At 41.0% G+C, this 14,443-nt stretch overlaps 1 protein-coding gene across 1 annotated transcript; it reads right to left on the reverse strand.

The window, feature by feature from the left end:
• Nucleotides 1–2,723: 2,723 nt before the first annotated feature.
• Nucleotides 2,724–4,700, reverse strand: LOC126616228 (ribonuclease 3-like protein 2). Its single transcript, XM_050284243.1, has 4 exons — nucleotides 4,221–4,700; nucleotides 3,757–3,912; nucleotides 3,285–3,661; nucleotides 2,724–3,166 (listed from the first exon to the last, which is right to left on the reverse strand). The coding sequence occupies exons 1-4, from the start codon at nucleotides 4,560–4,562 to the stop codon at nucleotides 2,992–2,994; spliced, it is 1,050 nt and encodes a 349-aa protein (XP_050140200.1). The 5' UTR covers nucleotides 4,563–4,700; the 3' UTR covers nucleotides 2,724–2,991.
• Nucleotides 4,701–14,443: the final 9,743 nt, after the last annotated feature.

Below are 14,443 nucleotides of genomic sequence, written 5' to 3' on the forward strand. Positions count from 1 at the left end.
TCTCATCAAAATAATCCAAAAAGGATCCTGTTGGAGATATTACAGCCTCAAATATAATTCCTAACCTAACCTTAAAAGAGATGAAACGCAACAATTTCCTAGTAGGATGGTGCTATCCTCACATTCTCACACGTTCTCCAGTAAATTCTCAAGTTTAATACGTGAACAACACAAATGAGATGATGTAGAATGCGTGTGGCCATTGATGGATCAACCTACTCTAACACTAAGATAACAGAAAGACATATTATAGAGAGAGATAGATAGAGAACTTTAGGGTGAGAAAGTGAGAGAATGAATTATTTTCTTTCTATTTTCAGAATGTGATTAATACAACGATAATAAGAGTATTTATACTCTTTGCACTCATTCTAACCGACTCTAGCATGACCAAGGAAGAAAATCCCAATAATATCGGCGAAATATCGTCGATATTATCGGTTTTTCACGGTAACGATATTTTAATAGGTATCCAATTAGGTTTCGCCTAAATATCATGATATTATCGATATTATCGCGATATTTCCGAAACTATCGCGATATTTTTGATAATATCGCCATATCAAAACCCAAAAATATTTAAAAAAATTCTGAGAAGTCTCAACAAATAACTACACTTGATCTTAGCCAAAAGGGCTGAGCAAGGCATGCTTTTCACAGCTTGGGAATGTGGCTTTTATAGGCCTGTTTGCTTGCTCACTTCCCTTGCGTGGGCGATGTGGGATTACAGAAACCAAGCTTGGGAATGTGGCTTTTATAGGCCTGTTTCCTTGCTCACTGCCCTTGCGTGGGCGATGTGGGATTACAGAAACGAGATTACAGAAACCAAGCTTGGGAATGTGGCTTTTATAGGCCTGTTTCCTTGCTCACTGCCCTTGCGTGGGTGATGTGGGATTACAGAAACCAAAACGTTTTGCTGCGACTTGCGAGGGCTGGTACATGTGAACTTGTGACTCCAACTAGGTAAGACTTAAGAGCCAGATCTAATTTGGGGCATTCTATCCTATATTTGTGGACAACGATCAAATACTAAAGATTAAACAAACATAATATGTTCTACTACTTAGCAAAAAAAGCTACAAACCCTTTGCTTATCAACAAAAAAAGACAAGTCCTTGCACTAGATATACTTTCAAATTACGTTGAGTAGCAACCTGATATATGTATTCGGACAAATTATAAAACAATTGACACACTCCTGACTTTCAAAATTCAATTCTTTTACTTTATATAAACTTGAAAAAACATAATCGGCATCCAAATTAAAGTTTAGTCTTATTCAACGTATTGATTTTCAATCGTTAATTGATATACTATAATTTGGAACTTCAACGCCTAGACGCATGCTTATGTGTAAGAAATTTAAAGTGTCAAATTCGGCACATTATTCTTCATCATTTTATTCACTTCCTTTTTTTTTTTTTTAAATATCCTAAATAAAACCTCCCAATATTGTACTAATTAATTATATATAAATGATTATGGTATGTTTAAACTTCTTTCATTAATTACTACATATTTTCTACACTCACAATGTTTGCCAGCTCGCTATATAATCAACTTAAATCAGTTAAATTCATCATGCAATGCATTTCCTTCCAATTTTTTGTGATAAACTAATAGATAATTGACTAAATAAACATCCTGCAAAGTTTCATTAAAAATTTCCAAGTTTTTCTTACAATTTCCGTGGTTTCCATGTAATTTTTATGGATATCGATATTATCCCGATATTTCCATTGATATTTCCGTGTTTTCGGACTACCGATATTTCCGATATTACCGATATTTTCTTCCTTGAGCATGACTAACATAAACCATTGGATCAATGACATCTGTCACAATCATATACAAACTAACATATCACTTTTTATACACTTATCACACATGTTTCTTAATTTTCAATTGTCCGATTGAATTAATTGAAGAATATCAAAATACATAAATTAAAAAAAGGTGTGAGAGAGGTAAAAATGACTGTGGATAGTAGCAGCACCAGCCTTTCTAGTGATCCATGGCTGTCTTTGCAGGAGCTACATCTTCATCCTAAATGTTTGATTCTTAGTTTTCGTTTTTGGTCTCTTCTCCCATGTAAACCAAAACAATCACATATTCAGAAGAGAAACAGCCACATTTCTTTATGACGAGAGCCGTCACTAGCACTATGTTTTACTTTTGTTGATAATTTTTTATTTGTAATTGAGAGGTATAAGCTTCGACTCATATATGGATGTCAAGTTCAATATCTAATCATTACGATTTACCCATTGTGTTGCTTAATCCAATTCCTCCCATAATATTACACCTATTACATTTTTAAAACCACATAGGTTCTTTACTCACGAGAGCCATCACTAGCACTATACTCGATTAACATCTAATCAGATAAACTCAAATCTTCATGAGGTAAAAATCCACATTAAATGAGTTAAAATCTGGGGGGTACATTTATTTATCACATCATGTGGTATAAAAATGTGGTATGAATAGCATTAATCTACACGCATTTCACTATCAAATTTGTTGCTTAACATTGGGGAGCCAAATTATATGATCAAATTTTATTTACCAGAAAACAAAACAATACTAATTTATCAAAGTTGAGAGTATCGCATTGTGCACCACTGGGTTTGGGTCAATATGGGAGTCTTCGTTGAGTGAAAATCAGACTGCTGGTTAAAGAGCTCAAGGTTGCTATGGAGGTAGAGAGAGAGAGAAGAAGATGGACCACCAGTAAACTCCATCCAATCAAACAATCACTTGAAACAGGGGACAAACAGTCTGAAAACTACGACGAGCGCAAACAAACGTTACAGGCTCAAATCCTAACCTAAATCTGTTGGGCATGAAACGCAACATTTTCCTATAATCCATCGTTGTTATTGCATAACTGCAAGCTCTTATGTTGCATACAGAGTTTTCCTCTAAACTATGCATTCAAATTTCAAATGCGGCAGGGGGTACAAGAAAAGAAAAAGAATTGGAGTTGCATCATATGTAACCAGATTCTTGTAAAGCACAGATCATTGACGAAGCTGCAGAGTTGTCCGCATCTTTTATTCTCGACCTTTCATCTCCCGTTATGCATAGTACACCATCCGCAGTTGCAATTTTGACTGAGGATACAAATCTCTTCTCATGTGAAGGACCTTCATCTTTCTCAATGCTGCAATAGAAAAACAGAAAATCTACGTAACTACGGAATAAACAACATTAATTCCAACAATACAGTGTTTTTCTTCAAATATGTTCAGAGGTCATGATAAGGGCAAAGAGATTCATACGTGTAAATTGGTTTAGGCCACTTCTTCTTGTCACAAAGCTCATGCAACTTCTGTTTTGCTTCTTCAATTTGAAACTTTCCATCAATTCCCGCAATAAATTCCGTCGACCTGCCACTTACCCCCAACGATTTCGACAACTTTAAAAGAGCTATCTTAGCAGCATCAAGCTTGGCAATCTCCTTCTGCTCAGAAGAACCCGAGGCAACAAACACGCCATCAACATAGACACTAGCAATACTTTTGGTCTCATCTCTCCAATGCTTGATATCAACATGTTTCCCGTGCTTCTGGCAAAGCTCAAACAACATTGTAACAGGTTGAGGTTGACCTTGCACTTCTTCAAGAGTAACTATAGGCTCCAAAAGGCGCCTAAATTTCTACAAATGTATATCAACAACAACAACAAAAACTAACAGGTTATATCCAACTTCTAAACGCTTGGAAACTTAACAGAAGGTAATCAAATACACACCATCCATAATTTTTCCAGATCAAAATTCAAGTCAACATACACTGCTGCTGCCACAGACTCCACCATATCTGCAAGAACCTTGGGAGCTCTCACAGAACCACGATATACAAGCGGCGTCTCGTCTTCTCCAGTGACAGCTTCAGTAAACTCCCTAACCTAAAATTGAGAACAAATTGCAGACAAATCCTAAAATTATACCATTGATTGACAACAACAATCCTTTCAAGAAAATTAACCTGGAAAAAAAAATGGGAAAAATATTAAAAGATAACAAAATTAATACCTATGAAACAATTAAACTTTTCCGACACAAATCCAGACAACAAGAAAATATAAACAAAAACAAAAACCCAGCTAAAATGTTCCTCCTTTTGTTCTTTCTTTCCACACATAAAACAGAGAATCAGAAAAAATGAAATTGATTGAGAACAAAGGGAATAATTAATTAATTAATAGTAACGAACCTTATCCCGGAGAGCAGGTGCATTGTGGCGGAGGTGGCAGTAAAGGCCGTGCCGGACAGCCACACGTGCGAGCTTCTCGGTGCTGACGTTGGCGGAGCGCAGCAGAGAGAGAGTGCCGGGTTCGACCCCAGGATAAGCAAGGAAGAAGTAGTTGCTGAGGGCGAGGCCGAGAGCAGCGTCGCCGACGAATTCGAGGCGCTGGTACGACGGCGATTCGGAGTAAGAGGAGTGGGTCAGAGCTTCTTCTAGAAGCCTCTTGTTCCTGAAATCGTGGCCCACGATTTGCTCCACGGCTGCCACGGATTGCTGCATTTCCGGCGATGGCTGGACCGTACGATCCATGATTTGCGGAGTAATTTATTTATTTTATTTGATGGGTTTTTGATGGGTTTGATGCAGGTTGGAAGTTGGAGTTTACTCTGAACTCGTCGTTTTGAGTTTGAAGCACCTGGTTCGTGATGGGTTCGAATGCAAGTACATCTTTAAAGTCACCAGCTTTAAACGACAAAAAAAATAAAATAAAAAACAAAGGACAGATGGACGAGGGGCAGTGTGGAAACGGGTTGCATCAAATTACATTCCAGATTCCATCTCACTTGACTTGAGTACTTGGTGTTTGAAAAGTACGTTACTCGTTCAATAAATAATTTATGTGTGGTTGAAAATACTAAAATTTAAAACGACATGATACTTATCATATTTTAACTGCACTTTCTCCATACATACAAGTCTTGTAGATTTCGTCGTTCTCTTCAAATCTATATATCATGGGCTCAAGATTAGCATGCTAAAATAGAGCTACATTAATTCAGACAGCTTAAAAAGGTTCAAAACATTGACCTTAAAGAAATAACAGCAACAATTGACCTATTAACTCATGAATTACCAATTTCCTTAGCACTTTTCTCGATTAATTGTTGCTTTCTTCTTTTAATGTTCCTTTACTTAAAAAATGATATACTTGCTACGTTTTATATATTACATTTATACCAAATCTTCAATAGAAACGGGACCTACCATATTGATAGGTCTAATCTTTATTAGAAAAGATTTTTTAACCTACGTTTTATATATTACATTTGTACGAAATAATACAATAGGTTCCGCCTCTATTAAATAGTTGGAAAATGGAATATACAAAGGGATTTTCTAGCCAGTGTAACGGTTGGGACTTTCTCGAGCACCCAGTACAACAAGTGTTTTAGATTTATGTTTAAATATACAAAAATTACGATTTAACAGTTAAAACACTCAGAATACCTGGCATTTCAGAGCATTTAAGAATTTTTGGTAGCAGTTCTATATATCATACAAAATGTACGGTCAGTTGAGCTGCAAATGTGGATTCAATCATTCAAATACTACAGGTATGAGAATGATAATTTTAGATTTTTAGTATGAAACTTTTTTAGGCATCATGTTCTAACCGTTAGATATTTGTTTCATAATACAAAAACTAAAATATATTTGTTTGTACCATACTTGACCAATCCCGAAACTATTGAGCACCGGTCAACGTTATACCGTCAAAGACCCAGAAGAGCTTCCCTTCAACCAGGAGGCCAATCACAATGCGACACGTGTCGACATCAGAAGCCAATCACAGCTCGACACGTGTCAACATCAGAAGCCAATCACAACACGACACGTGTCAATGTTAGAACAAAACTAGAAACTCTCTTCTATAAATAGGGATCATTCTCCCACAATAATCTCTAATGTCATTTTGTACTAAACTATTCACTAGAACTCACAAAATGAGAGCTTGAACCTATGTATTTGTGTAAACCCTTCACAATTAATGAGAACTCCTCTACTCCGTGGACGTAGCCGATCTGGGTGAACCACGTACATCTTGTGTTTGCTTCCCTGTCCCTATTCATTTACGTACTTACCTTCACTAGTGATCGAAGCAACCAAGCGAAGGTCGCAAACCTGACACTTTCTGTTGTACCAAAGTCCTCGCTAATTTTGTGCATCAACATTTGGCGCCGTCTGTGGGAAAGACACTTACTCCCACTATCTTCAGCTTTGTTAAGCTGGTTTCCACCGCTCGTACACTTTCTTTTGGCCAAACATCTCTCTCCAACATGGGGAGCGAAAGAAGCCATAGCACACAGAATGACACCCCCATTGGACCTAGTATGAAGCAACGAAAGCAGGAAGGAAATAGAGTTACTCTTCAAGCTAAAGTCGATGAGTTAGAAGCTCAGAACAACAAGATAGTGATGAGGAGCGAGGTCCTCCAGGAGCAGTATGAAAAACTTTTCGAGATGCTTCACGAGGCTAGGCATGCTCAAGCACACAAGCTCGTCGCCCTTGCTGAGGTCAACAATCATCTGAATGCCCCCCAACACGGAGGGTCACCGATATCCAACACGGATATCCCAGATAGGGATCGAGCTACACATCAATGTAATAATCAACATGAGATTTCTCTCAACCCAGCTGCTTCAACCCGAAGCAGAAGAAGTAGAGGAAAGCACCTCCTCACAGAAGGAGTGGAAGGATCAAAAGCCGTCTATCGCGATTGTCAAGACTTCTTAAAGCAACGTCGAGAGAATCCCATCCACATAAGCTCGAAGATCAATGACCCAAGAGTTTCTGAAAGACTCGGTCCTCTCCCACGACCCAGGCCAGCAGTTAATCTAAGGAATGGGCAACAAGTCCCAGAAGAACATGAAGGTACAGGGGACTTGGAAATGTTCCGACATACTCACTCTAGGAGTCAGTGTGACGAGTCCAAGGAAAAATCATGCTATCTTGATCAAACTTTCCTACTTCCAAGAGGCGATGGGGACTTACGGAAGAAAACTTCAGTGATGCACGACTCCACTCAGGACCCTCTCGTCCTACAGCTCCTGGAGGAAGTAAACAAGTTGAAGGCTGAACGTCAAGCCGAGATACCTGACTGGAACCAACCCAGGCCTGGCCCCCTCACAAGAAGGATCCTCAACACCCCCTCCAAGCGAAGACAAAGCAGAAGCTTGACTTACAACTCTATACTGGAAGGGAAAACCCGATTGAACACCTTAACCTCTTTAAGTCCACCATGGTATACCAGAGACACACCTATGAAGAACGGTGCGTTCTCTTCCCCTCCACCCTCTCTGGCGGAGCTTTAAATTGGTATTGCCGCCTTCCACTCGAGACGGTAGACTCATTTGAAGAGTTGAGGAAGTTGTTTGTCTCTCAACACATCTTCCAGACCGATCGCTTGCATTCCGCAGATGACTTGTACACTATTCGCCAGAAGCCGGATGAGTCATTACGAAAGTATGCTGGCCGCTTCAGCCATGAGTATTCCCGCTGCGCTGAGGCAAATGACAAGACCGCCCTCAAGGCCTTCACGGTAGGCTTACGTGACTGTTTCTTCAAGTACATGATCAATGCCAACACTTGGAAGACTTACTCTGAGGTGATGGCACAAGCTTACAACCATGCCTCTGCCGAGGCAAGGACATATCAAGGGAAACCCCCTACAGTCACCCCTTATCAGCAAGTAGGGAGTGAAGGCCAGATCCAACCGAATGAAAAGACCTCAACCTTCCAAACGATAGCAGCACACCCCCCGGCCTCATTTAATGCTTCACCAAGTCAGCAGACATGTCAATCCCAGGGCAAAAGGAAAGATTTCCATCCTCACCAATCTCATTTTAATAAAAAGAATAAGGGGCACTATCGCGATAACTCAGTATATCGTCACAATAACACCCATCCCCAGGCAGTCAACGCAGTGGGCCAATCGCGTGTCAAGACAGGCCCTACCCCGAGGTATGAGACATACACACCTTTGAACGCTACATGCGCGGCCATCTACCCCAGTATAGCTTACCTGATACCAAAGCCAAAGCCAAGACAGCCAGATTACAAGTCTACGAAGAACACGGGCGTGTTTTGCTGCTACCACGAGTATAATGGTCATGATGGCGAGAAGTGCATCATCCTCCGTGATCATATCGAAGCTTTGGCACGTGAAGGAAAAATTGATCAGTTCCTCCTTCACCCTCTAAGGGATAACCGTAACCAACGCCAGGTGAATGTGATATACTCCATAAGCGGCGGCACACCCATGTCTGAATCTTCCAATAGGGCCATGAAAAACAGTGAACGAACTTTGAGACATGGCTATCAAGTGTTTCACGTGGAAGACATCAGGGGAGGCAAGTATCAAAAACCTAATTGGGATCCAATATGTTTCTACCCTGAGGAAGAAAGAGGTATCATCTACCTTCACAACGACCCGCTGATCGTGGAGGCTCACATAGCAAATTTTGATGTGAAACGAATCCTGATAGACACAGGTGCTTCAGTCAATATCATGTTTGCTGAAGCTTTCAAGGCACTTAATGTAGCTGAACACTTGCTCGATCGCTCGATTTCTCCTCTGATAAGCTTCTCTGGCGATATCGTGCAACCTTTAGGGAGTATACACTTACCCCTCACCATTGGTACAGGCCCCTACACAGCTACTATAACCACTAACTTCCTAGTGGTCAATTGCCCGACGGCATACAATGTCATCTTTGGGCGCACATGCATCAATGATCTCAAGGCCATGGTATCCACACATATGTTGTTGATGAAGTTTCCAACCCCTTTCGGCAATGGATACATCAGGGGAGATCAACTTAGTGCTCGATCATGTTACAACACTTCAGTTAAGCAACAACACCTGCCTGTCCCCAAGGAGACCCTCTCTATACATAACCAGGTAGTAAAGACCAGTCCAGATGAAGCCAACTCGGATCTTCATGATGGCAACAGTCAACCCGACGACCCTGGGATGACTCATTCACCCAGCAAGCACAACCCGCTGAAGAGTTAGAGAATGTCTCTATCTCTAAAGACCATCCAGATCGCATGGTGAAGATTGGCACCACTTTGTCACCACCCTTTCGGTTGTCGCTGATCTCCTTTTTGCAAGAGAACACCGAGGTCTTCGCTTGGTCATATAAAGATATGCCGGGCATCTCTCCCGATATCATCTGTCACCACTTGAGTATTGATCCCAAGACCAAACCAGTAAAACAGAAGCGAAGATCTTATGATGTTGAACGATACGAGGCGATGAAAGCAGAAGTTGAAAAACTCAAGGACATAGGCTTCGTCCGTGAAGTCAATTACCCAACATGGGTAGCAAATGTTGTCCTTGTTAAGAAAAATCCGACCAAGGAAAGTCTCCTACTTCAAAAGGTCTTGTGGAGAATGTGTGTCGACTACACCGACCTAAACAAAGGATACCCGAAGGATAGTTTCCCTCTTCCTCTCATTGATAGACTTATATACTCTACGGCAGGGTGTGAGCTCTTAAGCTTCATGGACGCTTATTCAGGATACAACCAAATCCTCATGAACCCCTCATACCAAGAACACACAGCCTTCACTACTGACAGGGGACTATATTGCTACAAAGTCATGCCCTTCGGTCTAAAGAATGCAGGAGCAACTTATCAGAGACTGGTCAATTCAATGTTCGCCGAACAGATTGGGAAGAGCATGGAAGTTTACGTTGATGATATGTTAGTCAAGAGCAAACATGCTGACCAACATATCACCAACCTATCTGAAACTTTCACCATTCTAAAGAGGTATCAAATGAGGTTGAACCCCAACAAATGTGCCTTCGGCGTGGGCTCTGGCAAATTCTTAGGCTTCATGATTAGCCAACGAGGCATTGAAGCTAACCCCGAAAAAATCAAAGCAATCATCGACATGAAAGAGCCAATAACTTCAAAAGACATCCAAAGCCTTACTGGCAAGGTGGCAGCCTTAACCAGATTCATCTCTAAGGCCACAGACGGATGTGCTCCTTTCTTCAAAGCACTCAAGGGAAATAAGAAGTACATTACATGGACGGAGGAATGTGCCAAGGCATTCAGGAACCTCAAAGAGTACATGAGTAAAGCCCATCTGCTCTCCAAACCAGAAGTTGGTGACACTCTCATTATCTATCTATCGGTTTCAGCTTCAGCAGTCAGTTCAGTTCTTATTCGAAATGACAGTGGTGTCGAACGGCCCGTCTACTATGCTAGCAAGGCCCTACAAGATGCGGAGACACGATACTCCAACATTGAGAAATTAGCTCTAGCATTGGTCATGTCTGCTCAAAAACTTCGCCCTTATTTCCAAGCACACGCCATCATCGTGTTTACCAATCACCCTCTTCGACAGATACTCCAGAGTCCTGACACGTCTGGGCGAATGATCAAATGGGCAATAGCATTGGGTGAGTTTGACATCTCCTACCAACCAAAACCAGCCGAAAATGGTCAAGCAGTTGTAGATTTCATTGCCGACTTCACATATCCTGTTGACATTGCTTCTACACCTGAAGCAATAGCTTCATTACCATCGGAAGCTCAGAAGATAGAATCAACAACCCTAGGATGGAGTCTGTATGTTGATGGCTCATCCAACCAACAGGGCTGCGGAGCAGGATTAGTCCTCACTACCCCTGACAAAGTGGCGATAGAATACGTTCTTCGTTTCAAATTCAAGGCATCGAACAACGAGGCCGAATACGAAGCCCTTTTAGCAGGCTTACATTTGGCCAAGCATCTTGGAGTTAAACAAATTGATATCTTCAGTGACTCCCAATTAGTGGTCAACCAAGTCACGAACAACTTTGATGCTAAGGATAGCTCCATGGTAGCATATCTTGCGCAAACACGACTTTGCTCAAGCACTTCCACTACCAGATCACCCAAGTTCCTCGAGCGGCAAACAGTCATGCAGACGTTGGCCCGCATCGCCTCGGCAGTGGAAGACAAGATTGGGAGAAAAATTCATGTCGAATTGTTGGCAGCACCAAGCACCATAGTCGCGGAAGTGTGCAATTTATAACAAGGAGATAGTTGGATCACCCCAATTTATAAATTCCTTGCCCATGGCACCCTCCCAAATGACAAAGTCCAAGCTAAGCAGATTCGATACAAGTCTGCTCGCTACCTGATCATTAATGACCAACTCTACAAGCGCGGTTTTACCCTGCCCTACCTAAGATGCCTTACACCTGCGGAGGCGGAAATTGTCCTTCGGGAAATACATGAAGGAGTCTGCGGAGATCATGCTGGGTCTCGATCCCTAGCACACAAGACTTTTCGCCAAGGATACTATTGGCCAACACTCCACCAAGATGCCATCAGAATATCTCGCTCATGTGATAAGTGTCAACGCTACGCAACTATCCCTCACTCCCCTCCCGAGCCTCTCACTCATATGATCAGCCCTTGGCCCTTCGTCCAATAGGGACTTGATTTGATCGGCCCAATGCCTGCAGGGAAGGGCAAGGTCCGCTATGCAATCGTTGCAGTTGACTACTTCACAAAGTGGGCTGAAGTAGAACCCTTGGCAACCATTACTGAGGGAAAAATAAAAGACTTCGTATGGAATAACATCCTCTGTAGATTCGGCATTCCCAATGCGATAGTCACGGACAATGGGCGACAGTTCGACAACAAGAAGTTCAAGATGTTCTGCTCTAAGTTCAACATCAACTTATGTTTTGCCTCTCCAGCCCATCCCCAGTCTAATGGACAAGTCGAGGCCGTTAACAAAATAATCAAGCGCACTCTGAAAACTAGCTTGGATAAAGCTAAAGGTTGTTGGCCAGAATTCGTACCCCAAGTTCTTTGGTCATACCGCACTTCATATCGGACTTCCACAGGAGAAACTCCATTCTCACTTGCTTTTGGTACAGAAGCAGTTGTTCCGGTTGAGCTTGAGCAAGCAACATACCGAATCCAGAATTACATGCAGAGTGAGAACGACAAACAACTCACCCTCAACCTGGATCTAGTCGAGGAACACAGAAATCAGGCTCACCTGAGGAAAGTCGCCTACAAGCAGCGCATTTCCAACTACTACGACTCAAGGGTCAAACCTCGCTCTTTCAAAGTGGGAGACTGGGTACTGAAGAAAAGATTACTCTGTGATAGGGTCCCGAGTGAAGGAACACTCAGTCCTAACTGGGATGGACCGTTCGAGGTCGTCGGCATCAGCCGCCCTAGCTCCTACAAGCTCAGAAACTCCGACGGCAAGACCCTTGGCCATCCATGGAATGCTGACCACTTGAAGTACTATTACAAATAGACTCACATTGTACAAATGTTAAGCTACAGCCGTTCGACATCCTATGTAACAAAGATCATTTGGTATGAATTCAATAAAGAGGTGATTTAGCCAACTCGGCCCTAAACTCTTTTACATTCTGAGCAATGAAACACTCAAGTGTTGAAGCTTCAACGCAAATGTTTCCAATACAAAACAAAATCTAAGTATGTGTCAACAAGACTATACAAAGGATCTACATCATACATTCCAACACATTCATACATAAACATCATACATTCTAACACATTCATACATAAACATCATACATTCCAATACATTCATACATAAACATCATACATTCCAACACATTCATGCATAAACATCATACATTCCAACACATCCATACATAAGCCAATTGTGCTTCGAAAGGGTTCAACACACTTTGTGTCATTCGACATTTGCCACAATGTGCCTCGACACCTTGCCCTTATTCTCACCAACTAGGTGATGAAGGAACTCACCTTCGTACCACCAACTAGGTGATGAAATGTACAACCCGTACTCTAATATTATTTGGAAACTTGCCACCCTTATCACCAATCAGGTGAAGAAGGAACTCATCTTCATGCCACCAACCAGGTGATGAAATGTACAATGGGTACTTTCCTTCATGCCACCAACCAGGTGATGAAATGTACAACGCGTACTCTCCTTCATGTCACCAACCAGGTGATGAAATGTGATGAAAGGTGATTAAGGAATTCACATTCATACCACCAACCAAGTGATGAAAGCAACCCATCATTCATTCCACTAACCAGAAGACGAGTGGTACAACTTGTACATGTGAACTCCTAGCATTCACAAATAATCAAAAACCATCAAGCTTTACAACTCAACTAGGGGAGCACTTATGCCTAACAAGAGCTATAGTCACCAACACAGTCTTATTGCAAGCCAACAATGGCTTCAGTGCATGGTATACGAAGATCAAGCTCTTTAGCCCTCTTGCATCTGCTTCAGACATTTCTCCTCTATAACAATGCAAACATTACAACTCATAGAAAGCTTCACACGCTCTTGATCAAGACTGTTCGAAGCAAATTCAATTTATATGGTTCATCCAAACCTTCGACTACTACAAGATGTGGCTTGCGTCACAATCTCTCGCTTAATAGTATGGAAGCAAAATTTGTATACGTTGTCTCTCCCACATTTTCAAATTTCTAGTTTTCCCAAAAAAAAAAAAAAAAAAAAAAAAAAAAGAGGAAATTGGAAATTGGGAAATTCAACAAAGCTTCATCAATGGAACACAACTACAATCCTTAATAGCTTCGCACTATCTTCATCAAGATAGTGTGAAGCAAGATCAATTTATGATGCCAACAAAAGCTTCATCAATGGAGGACAAATATCAATCTCAAAAGCTTTGCACTATCATCATCAAGATAGTGTGAAGCAAAATTAATTTATGGTGCCAACAAAAGCTTCATCAATGGAGGACAAATATCAATCTCAAAAGCTTCGCACTATCTTCATCAAGATAGTGTGAAGCAAGATCAATTTATGGTGCCAACAAAAGCTTCATCAATGGAGGACAAATATCAATCTCAAAAGCTTCGCACTATCTTCATCAAGATAGTGTGAAGCAAAATTAATTTATGGTGCCAACAAAAGCTTCACCTATAAAGCTTCAACCCCAAAGCTTCACCTATAAAGCTTTAACACCAAAAGCTTCACCTATAAAGTTTCAACCCTTCAACACCAAAGCTTCACCTATAAAGCTTCAACACCAAAGCTTCACCTATCAAGCTTCAACCCCAAAGCTTCACCTACAATACAAAATTTCAACACCAAAACATATAAAAGCTTCACACACTCTTCATCAAGATAGTGTGAAGCAAAATCAATTCATGGTGCCCAACAAAGCTTCAACCTCAAAGCTTCACCTACAAAGCTTCAACACCAAAGCTTCACCTACAAAGCTTTTAAATATATATATATATATATATATATATATATATATATTATTTTTAATTTTTATTTTTTCGGAAATTCGAAAATTAAAAAATCCGGAAATTTGAAAATTCAAAAAAAAAATAAAATTGCCTAGGCCTCCTCTTCTTTGGGCCTAACAACTTTCATAACAAATATATATGAAGAAGGAG

The sequence above is a fragment of the Malus sylvestris genome, chromosome 3, assembly GCF_916048215.2.
Source record: "Malus sylvestris chromosome 3, drMalSylv7.2, whole genome shotgun sequence".
NCBI lineage: Eukaryota > Viridiplantae > Streptophyta > Magnoliopsida > Rosales > Rosaceae > Malus > Malus sylvestris.

Bases quoted from the DNA above. Each gene is read 5' to 3' on its own strand.
- LOC126616228 (XM_050284243.1), bottom strand. From the start codon at position 4,562: ATGGATCGTACGGTCCAGCCATCGCCGGAAATGCAGCAATCCGTGGCA. The intron at 3,662-3,756 runs GTGTGTATTTGA...ATACATTTGTAG, and splicing joins ATCTGGAAAAATTATGGATG to AAATTTAGGCGCCTTTTGGA. The intron at 3,167-3,284 runs GTATGAATCTCT...TTTCTATTGCAG, and splicing joins TGGCCTAAACCAATTTACAC to CATTGAGAAAGATGAAGGTC.